This window comes from Acomys minous (genome assembly GCF_964271855.1).
Source record: "Acomys minous genome assembly, chromosome: 4".
Classification (NCBI taxonomy): domain Eukaryota; kingdom Metazoa; phylum Chordata; class Mammalia; order Rodentia; family Muridae; genus Acomys; species Acomys minous.
In genome coordinates, this window is record NC_140486.1 from 115,440,087 (window position 1) to 115,460,035 (window position 19,949).

General features: G+C 52.5%; 2 protein-coding genes across 2 annotated transcripts in view; both read right to left on the reverse strand.

Annotated features, from left to right (window-relative positions):
* Positions 1-1,714, reverse strand: HES6 (hes family bHLH transcription factor 6). Its single transcript, XM_084779234.1, has 4 exons — positions 1,491-1,714; positions 1,326-1,412; positions 1,163-1,244; positions 1-943 (listed from the first exon to the last, which is right to left on the reverse strand). Exons 1-4 carry the CDS (start codon positions 1,569-1,571, stop codon positions 519-521), a joined length of 675 nt encoding a protein of 224 aa, XP_084635360.1. The 5' UTR covers positions 1,572-1,714; the 3' UTR covers positions 1-518.
* Positions 1,715-5,439: 3,725 nt separating this feature from the next.
* PER2 (period circadian regulator 2) overlaps positions 5,440-19,949 on the reverse strand; it is a 46,020-nt gene continuing 31,510 nt past the window's right edge. Inside the window, exons 17-23 of the mRNA XM_084778587.1 lie at positions 18,564-18,728; positions 16,789-17,028; positions 12,626-13,431; positions 11,127-11,313; positions 10,171-10,363; positions 8,637-8,787; positions 5,440-7,547 (exon numbers count right to left, since the gene is read on the reverse strand). Coding sequence (XP_084634713.1) covers positions 7,398-7,547; positions 8,637-8,787; positions 10,171-10,363; positions 11,127-11,313; positions 12,626-13,431; positions 16,789-17,028; positions 18,564-18,728 — 1,892 coding nt within the window. The 3' untranslated portion in view covers positions 5,440-7,397. The remainder of the gene's footprint in view (positions 7,548-8,636; positions 8,788-10,170; positions 10,364-11,126; positions 11,314-12,625; positions 13,432-16,788; positions 17,029-18,563; positions 18,729-19,949) is intronic.

A 19,949-nucleotide genomic window follows, 5' to 3' on the forward strand; every position in this document is an offset into this window, starting at 1 on the left:
GCAACTATCTCCAGGTTCTTTATTTCATTCAATTGGCACATCTGGTGGCAACCAAATTCACACACCCAAGTGTTTCAAACAGCTGTCAGTGACACTTCGGCATGAGCCTGCGCCCTTTGGTCTCCTAGGCAAAGTAGCACACCTAACCTTCTATTCAGGTCAGGACTCCTATGGCCTGCGTGTCCCTGCCCCGGACACTAATGCTCAGCTTTTGCGATTTAGAAGACTGGTCACTTCTGCCCTAGGCTCTTCAGAATGTCTAAAAGGCAGGGATAGGCGAATGTGGAGGAGCCCTGGCAGCGCTATAAGAGTCTCCCTCCCTTCCCCCCCCCCTCCCCATCCAGAGCTATAGGGTCCATGAAATTGATCCCCTCAAGAAACAGGGTCGTCATGCAAGCCATCCATTGGAAGAGTGAGGAGGGCATCCCTAGGGGGCATCCTGGGCTGTCTCTGCCTCATCTGATACCCAGGGAGGGAGCCGACTTAAGGATGGCAGCCCATCATCCTTAAGGTGTTGGTCACCAAGGCCGCCACACATTCTGTGCCAAACGAGCTTCAGTCAGGCTGCTTAAGGATGTGGGCACCAAATCTGGCCCCTCAGGGGGCACCCGATTTAGTTCAGCCTCCGGGATCTCCTCTAGGTCAGAACACAGGTCATCCCCGGGACCTGGGGGACTGGATAACGGGGACCCTGGAGACCCCCCCGGAGGCCAGCTGCTCCTCCCAGAGCCTCCAGGAAGCCCAGCTAGGGAGTCTCCCAGCAGGTCCCGAAAGCTGCTACCCTCTCGTAACGGCATGGACTCTAGCAGGTGGTTCAGGAGTTCAGCTGAGACGGTGGCATCAATGGCTTGGCACGTGGACACGAACGTGTGCACCTCATGCATGCACTGGATGTAACCAGCGGCGAAGCGCTCGCTTGCTTCGGCCTGCAGCTGCTCCCGCTCTGTGCAGGAGGGTGAGAAGAAGAGAGCAGCATTCCGTACTGTGAGCAGTGACTACCATGGCATGGACGATCTGTTCCGCGGGGTCGGGCCTCACCCTGCTCTTGGGGGGAGCCCCAGCCATGGACAGGACCGGGGCTCCGGGAGCCGACACGTCCCGCTTCTGGGTGGCAGGCGTGCCCAGTCAGCGCCCCCGCCCTCGATCCCCCACCGCCACTCACCCCGCGCCCGGCCCCGCAACGCGCCCTGCACACGCCGCACAGTCAGCTCCAGCACCTCGGCGTTCTCTAGTTTGGCCTGCACCTGCGCAGAGGGGAAGGGGGTTGAGTCGGGCTGTGCGCTCCAGCGAACACCCTGAAGCCCACTGCACCCTTCCAGGCGCACCTCGGTGCCGGCCAGCAGCAGCCGCAGCTCCTGAAGACTCTCGTTGATCCGCGCACGTCGCTTCTTCTCCACCAGGGGCTTCCGGGCCTGTAAGAAGAGGCTACTGAGCCCCTGGCCCGCGCAGCCTCCCGCAAGCCCATCTACCCCGGGGGCCCCTGTCGGCACCTTGCGGTCCCCCCGTGCTTCCCAGCGGTCCTCATCCTCGTGGCCTGCACGATCCCGGCTGGGTGCCTGGAGCGGAGCCATGGCCCTCAGCGCCCGGAGCTCGACGCCCGGCGCGGAGTGCAAACCACACTGCGAGGTGGGTCCGAAGCCCGGAGGCCTCGCTGGTTCTCCGAAGTCTTCCGGCCCAAGGTGCCCCGCCCCTTTTATAGCAGCTTATTTACATGTCAATGCACCAATTGGCTGTGCGTGGCCCGAGCTGCCAGCCGCGAGGCAACCTGCAGCCAATAAGAGCGGCGCGCTTTGTCAGGCCCCGCTGGTCTCTGGCAGCTGGCTGGGCGGAGCCCACAGCTCGACCTCCTGCCACTCCCGCAGGGGCGGGACTCTGGGGCAGTGACCCCCAGCTTCTGTCTTGCTTATGTGCTTCTATCTCCCTCCGCCGTGTTTTGAGGCCAGATCGGCCAGCCCGAGAGCCCGGACTTAGCTATCTATTCTTCGATCCGTGCATCTATCCATTCTTCCTTTCCACCCTCCCTTTATTTAGCCCATCCATCCCTACAGTGCGTTTGCTTCCCTTAGTTTACCAAAGATGTTGCCGAGAATAGCGCTCCAGCCCCCGGGGCCTCAGAGCCGGCTTCAGGCGGTGCAGCTCCAAAGTCAAGTCCATACCCTCGGGACCAGGAAGGGGGTTCGGGTCACAGGTGGCGAGAGTGCAAAGTCCAGGAAAAGTGGGGGCCAACTTAACAGCAGGAGTAAGTAAGGACGGCTCCTGGACCCTTGGGTGTGTGGACTCATGAGGACACCTGTAATCTTCTTACTCCAAGGTCTGTGGTCGTGCCTACTGCACTTCTTTCTCACCTACCAACCAGTACCTTGCCTTTTCCTAGCTCCACCTCCTACTGCCCCCGTCAAATCTCCCCGGTCCTTGCTCATCACTCTGTACCCGCCTAAGCTCCCCTCATTTCCCTCTAGTCCCTCAACACCCAAAACCAATGCTCTCACATTTCCCCGCCCCCACCCCTTTCACGCCCACCGCCCTCCCCCTCGGGTCCCCTTCGTGTCCTCCTTACCCTCTCCATCCCAAGTCTCTCTTGGCTCCTCCCCCTTTCATCTTTGGGCTCTGCAGGCAGAGGCTGCCGTCTGGCCCTAGTAACTTGATGCCCGTGACAGTTGGCAGCTGCAGCCGCGTCGGCAGAGAAAAGCTGCAACCCCGGCCAGGAGCGACAGGTGTTGGCCGCGCCTTTGTCTCGCTGGCTTTGTCCCACAGGCAGCAACAGGCACGCCTGTGTCAGCCAGACGCCCAAGCCTCGCGTCGTCATCGGTCCATCTGCCGCCCTGCCTCGCCGCGGGAGGGTGTGTGTGTGTGTGTGTGTGTGTGTGTGTGTGTGTGTGTGTGTGTGTTTGTGTGTTTTCCAGTGTTCTTGGTTTCTGTTGCTACTTCAGAGAGGGAAAGGGGCCAGCTCTCAAGCGGCCTTTACATGTGCCATCCTTAGGCTTGGGCACCACTACGCACTACTTCAGAGGATGCCTCATCACCATTCAGGTCTTGGTAGCTGGTGCTGTCAGCCTGGCTGGAAAGACCACGCAAGGGACTGGAGCAGCTGGACCGGAAAACACCTTACCCTTCTAAAGATGGGTCTGCAGACTCCTTGTGGCTCCACAGCAGAGGGCCCCCCAAAGGCTTCAGGTAGATGAGATGGGTGAGAGGTTTGACGATCTCTGGAGTCGCCTTACTAGTGGCGCCTCTCTCTCTCTCTCTCTTTTGCTTCTGAATTGTTCCTGCACGCTGGTCCTGGACACCTCCCCCAACTTATTACCACTCGTCTGGATATTCCCAACATGCTAAAAAGCTTGGTTCTTTACCACCACCACCCCCCCAGGGGCTGCTGAGCATCCTCTGCTCCTAGTGGTTAAGACTCCTGAGTCGGGGTGGGAATGGTCCCAGTGAAGCCAGTCTTGGCTGATTTGTGACTTTACTGTTTAGCTATCAGTTTCCAGTAAAGGTGACTACAAAATACTTACCTTTAAGTTTCTACTACTTTGAGATAGGAGAAAATAACTTTGGTAGGGGTTTTGTTTTTGTTTTGTGTGTATGTTGCCTAGTTTACAAACGGTGTTGTACGTCTCCCTGTACCCAAATGAGCAAGGCCAAAAGATAGCTCCCATGGGTACTGCAGAAGGGTCCTGAGGAAAGACTCTTCAAAGTATCAGTTAGAAGCAGAGGGCAAGCCGGGCGTGGTGGCACACGCCTTTCATCCCAGCACTCGGGAGCCAGAGGCAGGCGGATCTCTGTGAGTTGGAGGCCAGCCTGGACTACAAAGCAAGTCCAGGACATCCAATGCTACACAGAGAGACCCTGTCTGGAAAAAAAACAAAAAAAGAAAAAAAGAAAGAAAGAAAAGAAATGGAGGGCAAAGAAACACACACACAGCAAATTGTGCAAGAAAAGAATGAAAATTCACTAAGAGCGTCAGGGAAAAGAAAGCTACCACAAGGAGAAATGTAACCTTAGTCCATTCCTAGGTTGGGAACCAATGAGAGCACACAGAGCTTTGTCCTGCCCTGTGTGAGTTGGGGGTGTGTTGCAGAGCGATGTCTAAAACTGAGGGAAAGAAAAATGAACCAGTTGGGGCCGTGACTCAAGAGTGACTAGGCTGGAAGGAAAGAGGTTAGGGACAGGGCAGGGCATGAATCAGGCCTTTTTGGGGGCAGGGGAGTTGCTTGAGGTCCTATCTGCAACTTATTTTAGTGAGTCTACTGGTCAAGTGGCTTAGACCTTCTGTCCCAGAAGCTTGACTACCCACCCCATCCTGACCCCATGAAACCCTCTCTTTCCTGCCCCACCTTCCACAGCTGAACTACTACTTCCTGTCATTTGTCCCCTGAATCATGTCCTACCTTCAAAGTTGGCCTGCATGCAACCTTCCTGAGCATTCGGGCCTTTTGATCCCCCTAGAGCCAGGAACAGAGGCCAGCAGAGGCTGGGCAGGGCCATAGTGGCCATAGAGAGACTAGTTAGCGGCAGAAATAACAGGCCATAAACCCCCAAAGGGACAAAGGCAACAGCCATGTCCTGCAGACATCCAAGCGCTTTGTGGGCAATCTGCCCAGGAGACTCAGAGAATTTCCTTTTGGTTTGAAAAAGAGAGGGGCTGCCCTTGAGTTACACAGCAAAGCGCAGCTGGAGCCCTCCATAGGTCCTCAGTCAGTAAAATAGCCATAGCTGCCAGGAGAACTCCATCAACACGTGCAGGCAGACAACACATTCAGGGCTCCCAGAAGCTGAGCATGAGGCCCAGTGTCATGTGGCCCCTCTGTTCAGGTCCCTGGGAGCCTGCTTTGGAGAGAGGAAAGGGAAGCAGACCTCTTCAGAATAACTCTCACTAGGCTGTCAATCAGGAAGGGCCAGGGTAAGAGGCCTGTGACCCCCAGTGATGCCTGTAAGTCTTTTCTAGCATGGCAGCCATCTGATTTCTCTGCTCTTAGCCCCGAGGCCAGCACACAGGCCACCAGGCAAAGGCAGAATTAATGGGAGAGTGGGTGCTAAGCTGAGGGTCGGCCCAGTGGATCTGCTAAGTAACCATGTGTAGGTGAAAAGACATCAAGAGAAAGGAACCAGGGATGCCTGGCTAGATCTGCATTATGGGAGATTCCTGCAAGGCGTGAATGGGTCAGGGAGGCTGCACCTGTGAGACACACAGATAGGAACTGGGCCAGTTGAGAACACTGTGCAAAGGAGTGATGAGTCAGCCTTTGGGACTGAAGATTTCCTCATGTACCATTTTTGAAGTTCTTTTAAGAATTTTCTTGACAAAGTCATTCTATTTGGTTTACTGGTCTATTAAGAAAAAACATATGCAGTGCTAGGGTATAGGTCAGTGGTAGAGCACCTGCTTAATTTGCACGAGGTACTGTGTTGAATCCCCACAGCCATGACAAACAATGCATACAATTGAAAATAAAAATATACTTGCTTTATTTAACAATTTTCTAAAAGGCAAAAAAGTCATAAAAAGACACAAGCAGTCACACAAATATATTGCACTGGGCGAAGGTACATTTGGTTTGCGCATGAACAAACCGCTTGTCCGGCAAGGCTCACGAATCATCGCACAAACTCTGAGAGCTTATTTACATTAAAAAGAAGGCTCAGTTTAAAAGAGAGACAATCTCAGGACACCCGTGTAAGCACACATTCTAAAGAAAACAGGACTGGATGCTTGGCATCTTGTAAACAGATTCACAAAATTATCCTAGGAAGTCAACTTCTTAGCAGTTAACAATCAAGGACTATATATTAAATAATCATAAAATAACGCTGATGGTAAACATTCAAGATAGTAGAGAGAAGGTTTTGGCAGTTTTGTGTTTAAGTAACAAGCGTAGGCTTAGACCATCATCTATCTACCCTTATGACTGGTGAGGGAGGCAGCTGTCTGTAACATCGAATTTCCACTAAAACATGGCTACTACCTTATCATAGTGAAAGGTGGCATTGCTTTAATAATAAAAAAAAATAGAGTTCTTGTGTTTATGAAAAATAGGGTTAATTTTCAGGCATCAGATGGCTTTACTAGGAAAACCATGTGCAGTAAGACATCTTTCTAGTAGGTGCTTTGGACTCAGGAGACTGCGTCCTCTGTCCACTTTTAAGTCACATGGTTCCTTGCTGGTGACTTCTCATTCCACCAGGGGTCACCAGGAAGCATGCCAGGGTAATCTTTGGATGTCTGGTGCAGCATAGGTTTTATAGAGCTGGGCAGAGAGGTCCCCTTCTCCCCAAAGGGTTCCAGTGAGCTGAGGGCCAGCAGCACAGACAGATGCGACAGACACCTGAAGCCACGGGAGCCAGGGAGCCAGCCAGGAATATAATGGGGAAGCTGAGCTCCCTACAAACTGGGTAACACTGATGGTGGCGATGTGGGTCACCGCTCCCTTCCTGGTGTTCAGGTGGCTGCTCTCTGCTGGGCGCCTTTGTATGGGAGGTTCCAAGCGAAGAACACGTATAATTGTGTCCCTGTAGCAACAAAGTCATGGTTGCAGAGGCCACCATGCAGATAGGGTGACATGGCTGACACCACAAATCAGTATCTCTACTTCCTAGGATATTTTTAAATTTTTAAAAGCTCTCTACAAACTGGCCACGATGGTCTAAAAAGAATGCAAGAACGGCACAGAAATGTACAGTATGTGGGTGCTAGTCTGATGGTGGCAGTCACAGACATCACTAATCTCCATTAGCCCAAAGCAGGCAGTTCACCTTTGTCTACAAACAGAAGCCACGTGTCAGACTGGAATGTTGACTAGAGGATCTGAAGCCAAAGCTGCCACACCATGCTCCAAACCACGTAACGGAACACGCTGAGGAGGTCAGGAGAGGAGGTCTCTCCACTTGGTATGTGAACACACACAGAGCAGAACTGCATGATAATGTAGGTCAAAAAGCAGCCCTCCATCTGATACCATCACACAGTGGGTAAGTTCCAGAAAGCCTGGCCCTTGGCTGAGAGCCTCAAGTGGCTTCCCTGCTGTATGTCATATCCAGGTATGATATCTCAGGCCAGTAGACACTGGAACCCTGGAAAGAGGTCTCCAAGGTCAAAGGACTTCTGAGGCCCTTGAGGCAACCTCTGTAACACACAGATCATCTCAGTCTCCCTCAAGCTCAATGACAAATCTCACCTCGTCGTCCCCCAAATTCCATATTTATATTTTTAATACAAAAACGTATTTCCTCCTAAATCTCCCTGTAGTTTTGTCAACCTTCAGAAAACTATGGTGTTTTATGGGTTTTTTTTTTCTAAAACAAAAAAGCAATGTAAGTATGTGTCCATTTCATTAGAAACAACGAGAAGATCTTCCGCCTCTTGCGAGCACCATCTAATGTAGATCGCTGGCTAGGGGACAGGGTTATGTCTGCGCCTCCTTCTGGGGACTTGTCAGCTGTCCATTTTCCTCCTCTTTGGCTTCTGAGGTGTCACTGAGCCCCAGGGAAGGACCGTCTTCCTCATACGGCAGGCAAATGTTGCCTTTCCCGTCACTTTCACAGTAAACACACTCCTTCAGAGAAAACAGGCGACAGCAAGAAGATGTAAGGACCTGAAATCCTTGCTGTCACTCCCCTCCAGAAAGGTAGGGAGGAACGGAAGCCATGCACTAGGAGCCACTCCCTGCCTCAGCGAGCTGGCTCCTGGTCATCAGTCTCCTTCCAATGACTTCCATTCAAAAGTGTTGCACGGCACATGCTCAAGTGGAAGAGGTATGTGAGTGTGAAAGACAACTGTGGGTGGCCAAATGACCACAGAGTCTTCGGCAAGGCCACTCCCCCTCTAATATGTGGAGAGCCTCTCCTACCTCCCCTTAAGAGTACTTAGACTTGGGAAGTGTCTGACTGCTAAGATGGCCTGTCGGGGGTGAGGGAGGCATGCTGGAGGTGGGGAACAGTGGCTTCAGTCTGTCTAGCTTTCAAATTTGAGAGGTGTGATCTGCTAAGGACCAGATGGAATAGGAGAGGCATGCTGGCTGGTTCCAAGGTCAGCAGCCTGGAAAGTTCTCCATCCAGTGAGCTGAGAAAGGGCACAGATGCAGCTAGTGTTCCCTAGCTGTAGCATCGGGGAAACGATCACCTTCACCAAGCTGAGTATTGGGAACATGGAGGCCTAGAGGGATTCCTGGTGTCCAGGAGCTGGAGCGGTTAGCATCTGTGATTGACAGCCCCAGCCTGGAGATCAGGGTGGCTGCCTTCATGCCACTGGACTGCAGTGGGGCCACGCTGCCTGCAGATGGCAGCAGAGGCCTGGGGAGCGCATACCGTTCTGGCACTCTAAGGCCCAATGGGCCATGGCAGGAAGAGTAGGGTGGACAGAGAAACGTCTGTGTTGCTAAACAGAAATCAGAACGGTAGGAAGGGAAGCCATTCCCTTTGGCCAGCTGTTCAGGCCAGCCAGTTAAACCTTCGGAAGGAGTCACACGTAAGGGTGGGAGAACTTTTCCTCTTTTTGTGTGACGGGAATCCCCGTTGTACCCAGCTTAGCAGACTCAGACTTGCAATCCTCCTGTCTCAGTCTCCCAAGGGCTGGGATGCCAGGTGCCCCAGCTGTAACCTCTGAGTGCCGTGTGAGAGGGAAGGCTCTTGCAAGCATAACTTACCGCCACATCAATGGCTGCCGGCAGACCGCCAGTCTGGACCCACGGATGAACTTCTCGAAGCTCTCGCCTCTGGCCCTCCGTGAAGCGGGGCTGGGACCTCTGCAGCAGCTTCAGCTTCTCCCGATCCTCTTTCAAGACCGTCTGCAGATCCCTTCGTGAAGAGTTAGACATGCGTGAGTGCCACGGGCTGAAGGATGGCTGCACTTGCCTTCTGCCAATTTCAACAATGTAGTGGTGGAGGGTCATCCTCGAGATAAATTATTTTGTTTAAGGTAACGTGATCTCTCTAGTAAATATTCTTTGGTCTTTTAGTTGATGAACAGGGTCACAATTTCAGTTTTTCTTAAGACTAGCTGTGGGAGCCTGGCAGCTTCAGGTGCAGTCTAGGCTAGGTCTCACTGCGTGGGCACACTTAACTCTCCAGGCCCGGGCTGGAGAGATGGCTCAGAGGTTAAGAGCACCAGAGGTGCTAAGTTCAATTCCCAGCAACCACATGGTGGCTCACAATCATCTATAGTGTGATCTGATGCCTTCTTCTGGCCTGCAGGTATACATGCAGGCAGAGCACTGCATACATAATAATAAATAAATAAATAAATAAATAAAAATTCTGGACTGCTGCTGAACCTCTGACATGCACTCTGGTGCCCAGGATTTGGTCACTGCTCCTTGGCAAGATGACCTAGCAGGCACACAGAGGAAGGGAATGTAGGCTATCCTGATGAGACCTAATAGGCTGTCGCCAGACAGTTGGGGTAGGAGCCCCCTACCCCCGGCATCAGAGGTCTAGGGGTGGGGAATAGGCAGAAGAGGGAGCAAAGGTGGGAATGGAAGATAAGAGGGAGGGGATAACAATTGGGAGGTAATGTGAATAAATTATAATAAATAATCTTTTTAAAAAGAAACCAAAAAACTATCCAGGCTCTGGGACCACGCTGATTCCTTTCTGGGTCAACACCAGCCTGGGCCTCATCTGTCTCCCACCTGAGGCCTGAGGCTTGCCAGCAGTACTCCTACGTCACTGACCAGAGGCCTGGTGCTTTCAGGAACCTACGGGCTCCCCCTTCCTTTCTCTTAGCTCCCGACTGGGTCTGCTCTGGAAAGGCAGTGACCTCACCACCTACCCAGGGAAGCCTGATCTGCAGTCAGAACCTGGGCAGACCCAGAGTTACTACGCAGGCTGATCACCCACCATTTAAAAACAAACAAACAAACAAACAAAAAACTTAGACACACAGCCCATTTACCCCTAAGGCCCTTGAGGTGACACGGCTCAAGGGTTGACATTGCCACCAATGTATGGCAACAATGGAGTGTGCTCTTACAAGAGTTGGTCTCTGGGGTTCTAACAGCCCCAGGGCAGCAGGCAGCCTGCTGCAGGTCCAGTGGAGCCACCAAGGAGGAGCCTCGTTTCCCTCCACTGTCTCTGCCAAGTCTAGACAGTGTTCCAAGGGACAGCCTGCCTATATGGATAACCTTGGCTTCAGAGACTCCTACCCAGCCCTCCAGGCTTCCCAGGAAGTGCAACAGTTACCGGGAGGGCAGCTGGTATGTCATCATGACGCTGTCATCTGTGTTGGCCATCAGCAGCCAGATGGGGTCCTGCAAGACGTACTTAATGAACTGCTCACTCTCCTCTGTGGCTGTGACCATTTTCGCCTTGTGATTGTTCTCTGAGGAGTCAATGCTTCCAAAGTATTTGCTGGTGTGACTCGTATCACTACTGCCTTCAAATGCATGAGACACAGATCGTTACAACCTTAACGTTAGAAAGCAACCCTTGCACAACGTGCTTCTGTGTACAGCCACGGCAGCTCCCGAGGGCCGGGTTGCTTAGGTAAAGGCGGCCCGTGCTGGCTCACCTTCCCCTCTGCTTTCCAATCTTAATGAGGTGACTGGTTCAGAACACAGGGTGCCTGCTAGCACCACGGAGGTGCTTCTGGCCTGGGGTGAACCTAAGCTCAGGCAGGGGCCTTGTCTGGGAGCCCTGACCTTGGTTCCTAGTTCTTACTGTCTGTGGACTCTGGAAACAGATCCATCTTTCGGCCCCAATAGAAGCGCCCTAGGTAGGAAACTGCTGGCCTGATTCACTCCCAGCTGTGGCCTGTGTGCAGGTTACAGGAAAGCTCACTTTAGGGCAGAAAAGGCATCGGGATTTTGAGGGTGACCCTTGCCTCTGGAGGATCGAGGGCAATCGATTCCTGCCAGTAGACGTCTGATGGTGAGTTGTGTCTGCACAAGTGTGCCCACACATTGCGTCTGGGAATCCACAGACCGGCCCAGCAAGGGCTGGCAGGACTGTAACATCTGCACTGACACAGCAATTGGAAGCTTACAGACAGGACCCTGAATTCTGATGGCGAGGGCCTGCCGTGATACTGTGTAGGGCAGGAGAAGCTGCGAACTCGCAGAATGGCTGGGGACAGAACACTCTGTGCGACTCTTGTATTCACTGGCTCACACACACCCGTGCCCTCAGCACAAACATACCTGCCCCGCTTCGGGATGCATCGCAGCCCAGCGAGCTGGAGCCCAGAGAGTCTGAGGTGGCGGATGCCCCGCTTCTAGACAGTGCTGAGCCAGTGGCCGAGCAGAGGTCCTCACCCAGCAGGAGGTTGAGCAGGTCACTGGATGTGGAAATGGCATCGCTGTTCTGAGTGTCTGAGGGCTCGTTGCACTTTAGAGACAGAAAAAAGGCACCACTGATCATAGGGGCGTACAGGACAGCACGGCACACAATCAGGCAGGGCGGAGCCAAGGGAGGGCCAATGGACAGCTTTTGTGCAATGATAGTCACGGAGCACAACCCTTTCCTTGACCTACCAGGTGAGGAGACTTCACGGTTACGGGGAAAGGGTAGCTGGTACTCTATGAATACCACTCAATAAAATGTGACTTTGGGAGAGTCATAGCAGATGGCAGGGCTTGGACCCCAGTAGAAATAGTGCCATGCTGCCCCAAAGACTGAGGTTCTGAGCTCCAGTGGAGCTGCTTGGCTTAGGAAGCACCTGGAGTCCCAGTGTCTTAGGGGGCAGAGAGGCTCTGGGAGAACCACTGCCCCCTTATATGGCCCCACGTTCTTTTTATTCATTTTATTTATTATGTATAGTGCTCTGCCTACATGTGTGCCTGCAGACCAGAAGAGGGCACCAGATCTCACTATAGATGATTGTGAGCTACCATGTGGTTGCTGGGAATTGAACTCAGGACCTTTGGAAAAGCAGCCAGTGCTCTTAACCTCTGAGCCATCTCTCCAGCCCTGGCCCTATGTTCTGAACAGCAGTACCAACACCCTGCAAAGGCAGTCATCCCCTGGAAGCTCCCACCACACAGTAATGGGGCTGACTTGGGCTTCGTCTACTGCATACCCAGATCTCTTAGAAACCACTAATGGAAAAGAGCCCTTAACACTGTCCTTATGGCTCTCAGGGACAAACCCTAGGGAACACTGGCTTCTGAGCCAAAAGCAGAAGTCCTCTCTCATCACTGTGAACCCCAAGGGCCTGTGCTCCTGGCTACTGCCTGTCCCTTTTCCTCATGCTTTGAAGACTAGTCAGACAAGGGCACGCCTTTAATCCCTGCACTCAGAGCTGAGGCAGGCAGCTCTCTGAATTTGCAGCCAACCTGGTCTACATAGCAAGTTCCAGGACAGCCAGGGTTACGCAGAGAAAGCCTATCTTGACAAACCAAGAAAGAAAGAAAGATGTGAAACCTACAAATGTTCCCCAAAGTGACAAACCATCACTGGTCCTCTGGTTTGCATCATTTGTCGTCCTCCTTTGCTTCTCACAGAGCTGCAGATAATGTTCCACGGTAGGACCTCATAACCGTGAGACAAACATTCCAGAAAAGACTCTGGAGGCTGAACCCAGGCCTCGAGGCTGGCAGGAAGGACTCATGCCGCAGCCCCTCTGACATGAGGGTGTGTGCTGATGGCCATGGTACAGCCTACTGGCCGACAGGAAGGAGGCACAAGAGAGAATCCTTACTGTTGGAGGCGCCTTTGGCTGCCGGTCCCTCGAAGTGCCAGACTTGCAGTCCAGACCAGAAGCTGCTGTTCCCACAGTTCCCAGGGTCCCCGCAGCTCCAGTGCTACCTTCGGGGGCCTCCTCTAGTTGAAGCAGGTTAAGCTGCAGTGGACTGCTGCCTCGGGACTGGAAGAGCGGTGGGGAGGTCCTGCCCGAGGCCACTGTGCCTGCCGGAGGGGTGGCTGGACAAGTGCACGGTTGTCTGAGCATGGAGGTCCGACTGGGGAACTCAGCCTGGGAGGCGGGAGTTACTTCAGAGGCAAGCGTGGGGTGGGCTGGAAAGTGAGGCTGGCTGGGGAAGAAGGCCTGAGGCAGGTTTGGAGCTGCTGGTGTGAAGGGGTAGGTAGGTAGCATGAAGGCCATGACTGGGGCCAAGGGGGCAGCGAACGGCAGGGGCTGTACCGCCAATTCAGGCTGGGTACCCATAGGCACAACAGGCATGGTGAAGCCGGAGTGAGCAGCGGCAGGTGGTGCCACCACAGTCCCTGGTGTGGGCACTATTCCAGGTGCCTGGAACACAGGTAGGGGGTAAGCCGGCACTGGGGCAGGGAACGGTGCAGACGGGCAGCTGGACTGGGATGTGTCGGAGGGTGACCAGGCAGTGGCATTCAGGCCCACGAGGGGTGGTCGGTGGGACACAGGTCCCCCAGACCCTGTGCTTTCAGAAGACTCTCGAGTCTTGGCACGCTTGGACTTCAGTTTCCTGTTCTTTCCAGTTTTTTTCCAAGATGACTCTATTCCGGAAGTATTTCGTAGTCCTGGGGCAGCTGAAATGTGGGAAAAACAACTAGAGTTCAAATTGCAAAGTGCCTGCACGCTGGGCTTGGCAACGCACACCTTTAATCCCAGCCCTCGGGAGGCAGAGGCAGGCGGATCTCTGTGAGTTCGAGGCCAGCCTGGTCTACAAAGTGAGTCCAGTACATCCCCACATGGGGCAAAGCGGCACTCCACGGCAGGAGACAGTGACTGAAGATCTGAGAACCTCACAAGAGGCCAGGAAGAGTGGGGTCCAGTATCTTAGGGCATGCCCTCAGCAGCCTGGCTTTGAAACCCTGTCTCAAAGAACAGAGACCAAACCAAAACAACAAACAAACAACAACACAGTGGCTACAAGTGCTACTGTGTCAACTCACAGAGGATGTAGAGTGTAGACACCTGATGGCACCTCTTAAGTCCGAAGCCCTGGGTACCACACTCGGTTTTCCTCACCCCATGGCCAGGAGAGGAACTGGTAGGTAAATGGTAGGGTTTTTTAAAACCAAATCCCGTCAACTTGGAGGTGCAGCTTTACTTACAAGGCCACAGCCCCTCCATTTCTCTCTCCTGTAAGTTCTCTGTCCTTGCTCTTGTAAATGCCTAAATATCCTTTGACCATTGAGAAATCAGGTTGAGATGGACCCGGAAATGTCTTCCTTGTGACTTAGCTTTCACGGTACTAAAAGGTGCTTTGTGAGCTGTTGAGGGGGAAGGTACCAGCAGCCTAATCTAGCCGTGAACCCCGTGAGCTACAGTGATGACCACTGTGGCAAGATATGTGCACGGGTGCACAGATGGACTCGTGGGAGGAGAGAGGTGGGTGTAGGGTGGATCTGGGAGCCAGGAGGAAGAGGTGAATAGAAACTATATTTTATGCAAGTCTCAAAAAATTAGCAATTAAAAAGAGTCTTTTTAGGACATGGTGGCGCATGCCTTTAATCCCAGCACTAGGGTTCAAAGCCAGCCTGGTCTACAAAGCAAGTCCAGGACAGCCAAGGCTATGCAGTGAAACCCTGTCTCAGAAAACTACAAACCAAACCAAACCAAAGAGTCTTTGTCCAAAATAAAATAAAAACAATGACAAAAATAACCCATTCTCTGCTATTACTTGATATTAAAAAAAAACACATATTAGTGTACAGACACTAAGTAGACCCTACCACTGCCACCACTGTTCCCTAAAGAGATGTTACATGTTCCACCTGCCACAAAAGAGCAAGGGGGAGGGGGTGGCTGTAGCCTGGGTCTAGAGTACCATGGTGAAGGCTTAGTTGCTGGCCCTGGAGGAGGGAGGGAAATGGAACCTTTAGAAGGTGGGTCTAGCTGGGAGGAAGCCAGGCTGCTGAGGGCATGCCCTAAGATACTGGACTCATTTCCTGGTCTCTGTGAGATTCAGTTGCTGTCTCCTGCCATGGAGTGCTGCTGCTTTGCCCCACATTGGGCTAAGCAACTGTGGCCAGAAGCCTCTGGAATTGTGACCCCCAAATAGACATTTTCTCCCTAGAAGGTGGTCCTCTGAGATAGGTGTTCACAGTGACAGAACAATAGTCCTCGGAGGCCACGCCGAGGCTTTCTGTCACGAAGATGAGGGATGCAACCGTGACAGGAGGAGCTTCACATATCCCCACAGTCTTCCTTGTGAGGCAGCCTAAGAGCCTGTTTTCTTCCCATTTCAGCAGAATAGCAGGCCTAAGGCAACAGGTATGCAGGAGCCATCTGTGAGCATGTGCCGAGAGGGGTGGGCCCCACAACTTTATCACATGTTGAGACAAACAGCCCAGTTCAAACACACTGCTCTGCACAGAAAGGTTTGCTGAAGATTTATTTATTTGTTATCCATACAGAAGAGGGAACGAGATCTAATTATAGATGGTTCTGAGCTACCATGTGGTTGCTGGGAATTGAACTTAAGACCTCGGAAGAACAAGCAGAGCTCTTAACCTCTAGCATCTCTCCAGCCCCAGGAAAGGTTTTAAGACTCTGTCTCTCTCTCACTACTTGCTGTTTTTCCTACTGGAAATTCTTCCCTCAGAGGGAAGAACAGTGGTTGGAGTGCACGGACTGTCAGGATCGCCCCAATGTTGGTGATCCATGTACCGTACAAGCTGCCGGGTCTAGGGGTGTGCGGGAACTGGAACTGTGTACACTTGGGTCTGCTCGGGGTTGAGATGGGTACCCTCCTTTCATTTCCACTGAGGTTCCTGTATGTGGCAATACTTGGGGTGGGGGGTGAGGACAAACAGTGGAAAAAGCAACCCTGCCTGGGCCTGTCACTCAAAAGCAGAGCAGGGGCCGGGCGTGGGGGTGCACGCTTTTAATCCTAGCCCTCGGGGGGCAGAGGCAGGCAGATCACTGTGAGTTTGAGGCCAGCCTGGTCTACAAAGCGAGTCCTAAACAGCCAAGGCTACACAGAGAGACCCTGTTTCGAAAAACAAACAAAAAAAGCAGAGTAGGAAGCTCGCAGAAGACCCCAGTTCAACCCCTGGCTTAATCCCTACCTTCAAAATAAGTAAGAAAGGCAGACGAAAAGATGTGACCTCTAAAAAGAGGCCACAGTTTACTCAGTTCCCTCCAGTGTGTCCTGGTGGTGTGTCTCCTGAGCTCAGTCTCTTTGGTCCTGGATCAGAGCTCCAGAGAAGACCTTGCTTCTCTGGCCACTGCAGCCCCTGCCTCTGGGCTTAGGAGCCAGGTGAGTGTATGGGTTGAGCCAGATCCCATCGTGAGTGTGTGGACAGGCTCAAGAGCCAGGCTCCTGGAACAGAAAGCCCTCAAGAAACTAATGGATTTTATTTCATTCCGGAACATAACCACCTAGGGATTATGGGCCCAAAGAATAGTTTTGTGCTAACGAGTATGGCTGAGGTTTGGGTCCATAAGGCACCCCGAGGCTGGGACGGTGAGTCTATTGGAATCCCAAGAGCAGACTGCTAACGGTTCTACCCCACTACGCTTATCATTTGAAAGCTGAACTTACTTTTTACCCCAGGGTCCCAACTTAGGGTGTGGACAAAAGCCCCAACCATCCGCTTAAGCTATCCTGAAGCTCCAGGACTGTTTACAATTTGGTTCCCTTGAAAACATGAGGCTGTGTCCTCAAAAGTGTTCCCAGGCTGCAGGGCCAGCAGGGTGGCAGTGGCCACCCGACATGAATACCTCCGACCTGAGCACAGTTCAGTACAGAAGCAGCACTGTACGCAGGCCTCTGGAGTAGTATTGAGCCAGGCCTGCTGGCCCACACCTGTAATCCTAGCTCTACAGAGGCTAAGGCAAGGAGATTGCTGTGGGTACAAGGCCAGCATCACCCTGTCCTAAAAAAAAAAATAACAAAGTGTTTACAAAATGCATGCTCCATTCAGGTCAGCACTCACCTCGCTCGCTTGTCTGGGCTCGGGACCTCTCCTGCAGATAGTTCTGGCAGTGGGCCTGCAGGGCGCCGAGCCTGCTCACCTCCCTGAACCTCTGCAGGAAGCCCTGCTCCTCTCTCTGTGTATGTGCAGCCAGAACTTCCTTTGTGAGGCCCAGCTTTTGCAGAGGCCCTTTTTCTTGGCTGAGGCCACCTGCTGCACCGTCCAGGGACTCAGGCCCACTGGCCATGTCTTCTACTGTCTCTGCAACATAAAGCAGGCTCTGATCAGCATGTGCTTGTCAGTGCAAACCTACTGAACTGACAACTCACACCCAGTTGATTCATAATGCCCATAACAGGGGGCACCATTCCCCATGCTTGCCTCAGTTTCCAAGGAAGTCTCAGGCAGAGAGTAGCAGGCACACACCTGAAGATCCACTGGGCCAGGTGTCAGGCCTATGAGCAACAGGAACCTGGGAGCTGTGGGCTTCCTCTCTGGCCCTGAAGACATTCCTAAGCTGCCCAAAGCTCTGGCATACAAGGGACAGAGCTAAAGAGGTACATTTTCCAGGGCTTAGGACCATTTATGTTGGCCATTATGATTATATGGTCCATGGAGCAGAGAGGTCAGAGCAAGCTGGCCAAATACTTGGGAGTTGAATTTCACAGGTACGTTGCTTCTCATCATTTTCTTCTTTCCAGTAAAAATCAAGCTTATAATTCACTGTGTGTGTGTGTGTATGCTTGTGCATACATGCATGCATATGTGCATGCACACAATCAAATATATGTGTATGCATATGTACACATGCAGGTGAGGAGGCCAGAGGTCCGTGTTCAGTGTCCTCCCATTGCTCATCACCTTATTTTTTTCTCCCATGGAACCTGGAACTCGCCATCTTAGTTAAATTGAGTGGCCAGTGAGCTCCAGGAACCGCCCTGTCTCTGCCCCCCTGTGCTAGAATTGCAGGTGGAGGCCACTGTGTGGGCTCTCTGTGGGCACTAGGGATGGGACTCAGGTCCTCACGCTCACTCAGCGAGGCACATTACCAGCTGACCCATCTCCCCACCCCTAAGCTTTATTTCATTAAGAGAGCTCAGCCACAGTCAGTCTCCTTACAATGTGTTCTGGCTCTTTTCCCTATGTGGCTGCTTGCCTCACTTTTTGCTTAGGGGCAAGGCTGAGCAGACAAAAAAGTCCCCAAGCCAAGTTAACTAAGTGGGGACTGCACCTTACGGACAGACACGAGGGCAGACAACTGCCACCAGGTGGCGCCACAGCACAGTCAGGACTTGTACTTAGGCCCTAGCTGGCCACATCCTACCTCTGAATTTTAAGTACCCAAAGATCGTTTACTGGGACTCTTCTGGTAAGTTTGAGTAAACATAAAAGTTCAAAGTGGTATTTCTCATTTCTTAAGTCAAATTTTCTGTGTATGTGTATTACAGATATATATATATTGTGTGTGTGTGTGTGTGTGTGTGTGTGTGTGTGTGTGTGTGTGTCTGTGCAATCAAGCCAGAAAAGGATGCCAGGTTCTCTGCTTTGTCACTGTCTACCTTATTCCTTTGAGAGTTAAGGTCGTTCACTGGACCGGACACTAGGCTGGTGATCAGCAAGCTCCAAGGACACTCTTGTCTCCACCCTCAAAAGTTCTGGAGTTACAGGCACGCTCTTGACCATGGTCACATTTTATGTGGGTGCTGGGGATGTGAACTCTGGTTCTGATGCTTGTGCAGCAATTGTTCTTACCCACTGAACCATTTCCCCAGGCCCCACAAGGGCCTCTGGCGTACCTAACTCCGGCTGTGGCTTTTTGTCACCCACGTGGACGATGGTGCTGCTGTAGCTGCACTGGCTGGTGAGGGACACCACACTCTCGGCCTTGCCAGGCAACGTCAGGGAGCTCAAGTGAGCACTGACCTCCGTGTGGCTGGTCACCTTGGAGGGCCGGGCTGCCTCTTGATGTGAGAAAAACAGAAGCAAACACATATGCAGGATTAAAGCCACTGTCCAGCTTAGGAGCTGGAGATGCAAGGGACCTATGGGGCCCGTGCTGGCTACACCCCCACCCCAAAGATGCTTGATCCTGAGAGCTGGACAGCTTGTCCTCAGGAAAAAGGTGACGAGGAAATGATGACAAAGGAGCAACTTGAACTTCACATTCAGAGCCCAGGACCTCTGGGAAGGAGGCATCTAAACCAATGGTTTTCAACCTGCAGGTGGGGTCGCCTAAGACCATCGGAAAACAGAGATTTATATTATGAATCATAACAGTAGCAAAATTACAGCTATGAAGTAGCAATGAAAGTCACTCTATGGCTTGGGGGGTTACCACAATGCGAGGAACTGTGTTAAAGGGTCACAGCATTGGGAAGGCTGAGGACCTCTGCTCTAGATGGCTGTGCGTCATGCTGAGCCAGGGTCCTCTGCTGTGTAGCAGGGGCTTCCCCAATAAGCAGGCGTGGGATGGGTAGGGGGTACGGGGTGGGGGTGGGGGTAATTGGGGCTGGCCACTCTATTCCATTCACAAGCGTCCATTCTCTTGTGCTTTACTACACGGGTGCTCTCTTTCTTCTTTAACATGTGATTACTACTGTGGGTGTGGACGCGTGTGCCGCAATGCACGTGGAGGACAGAAGACAGCTTTATGGAGTTGGTCTTCTCCCTTCTAGGCACTGAACTCAGGCTGTCAGGCTTGCACAGCAACTGCTTCCACACACTGAGCCATCTTGCCAGCCCTGTCTGTCTCTGTCTCTGTCTCTGTCTCTGTCTGTCTGTCTGTCTGTCTGTCTGTCTGTCTGTCTGTCTGTCTGTCTGTCTGTCTGTCTCTCTCTCTCTCTCTCTCTCTCTCTCTCTCTCTCTCTCTCTCTCTCTCTCTCTCTCTTTGATCCGAGGTTTTACTGTGCAGCTCAGGCTGACCTCCAGGTCAGGAACCTCCTCGGCCTGCCGAGTACTGAGATTACAGGCATGAGCCGTTGTAGCCAGTGGGATTCCTTTCCGACCTGGTCATCATTTCCAGGGCTTAAGCAGCCTGAGCTTTCCAGTGGCCACAGGGCACGCTAGTGTTCACAGGCAAGGGCTTCTCTAGACAAACTAGGACCTTTCTGCACCGGAACGACTGAGGCTAGCACTGCTATAGGAGGGGATGGAGCTCAGTGCTGGCCCCTGGCCACCTGCAG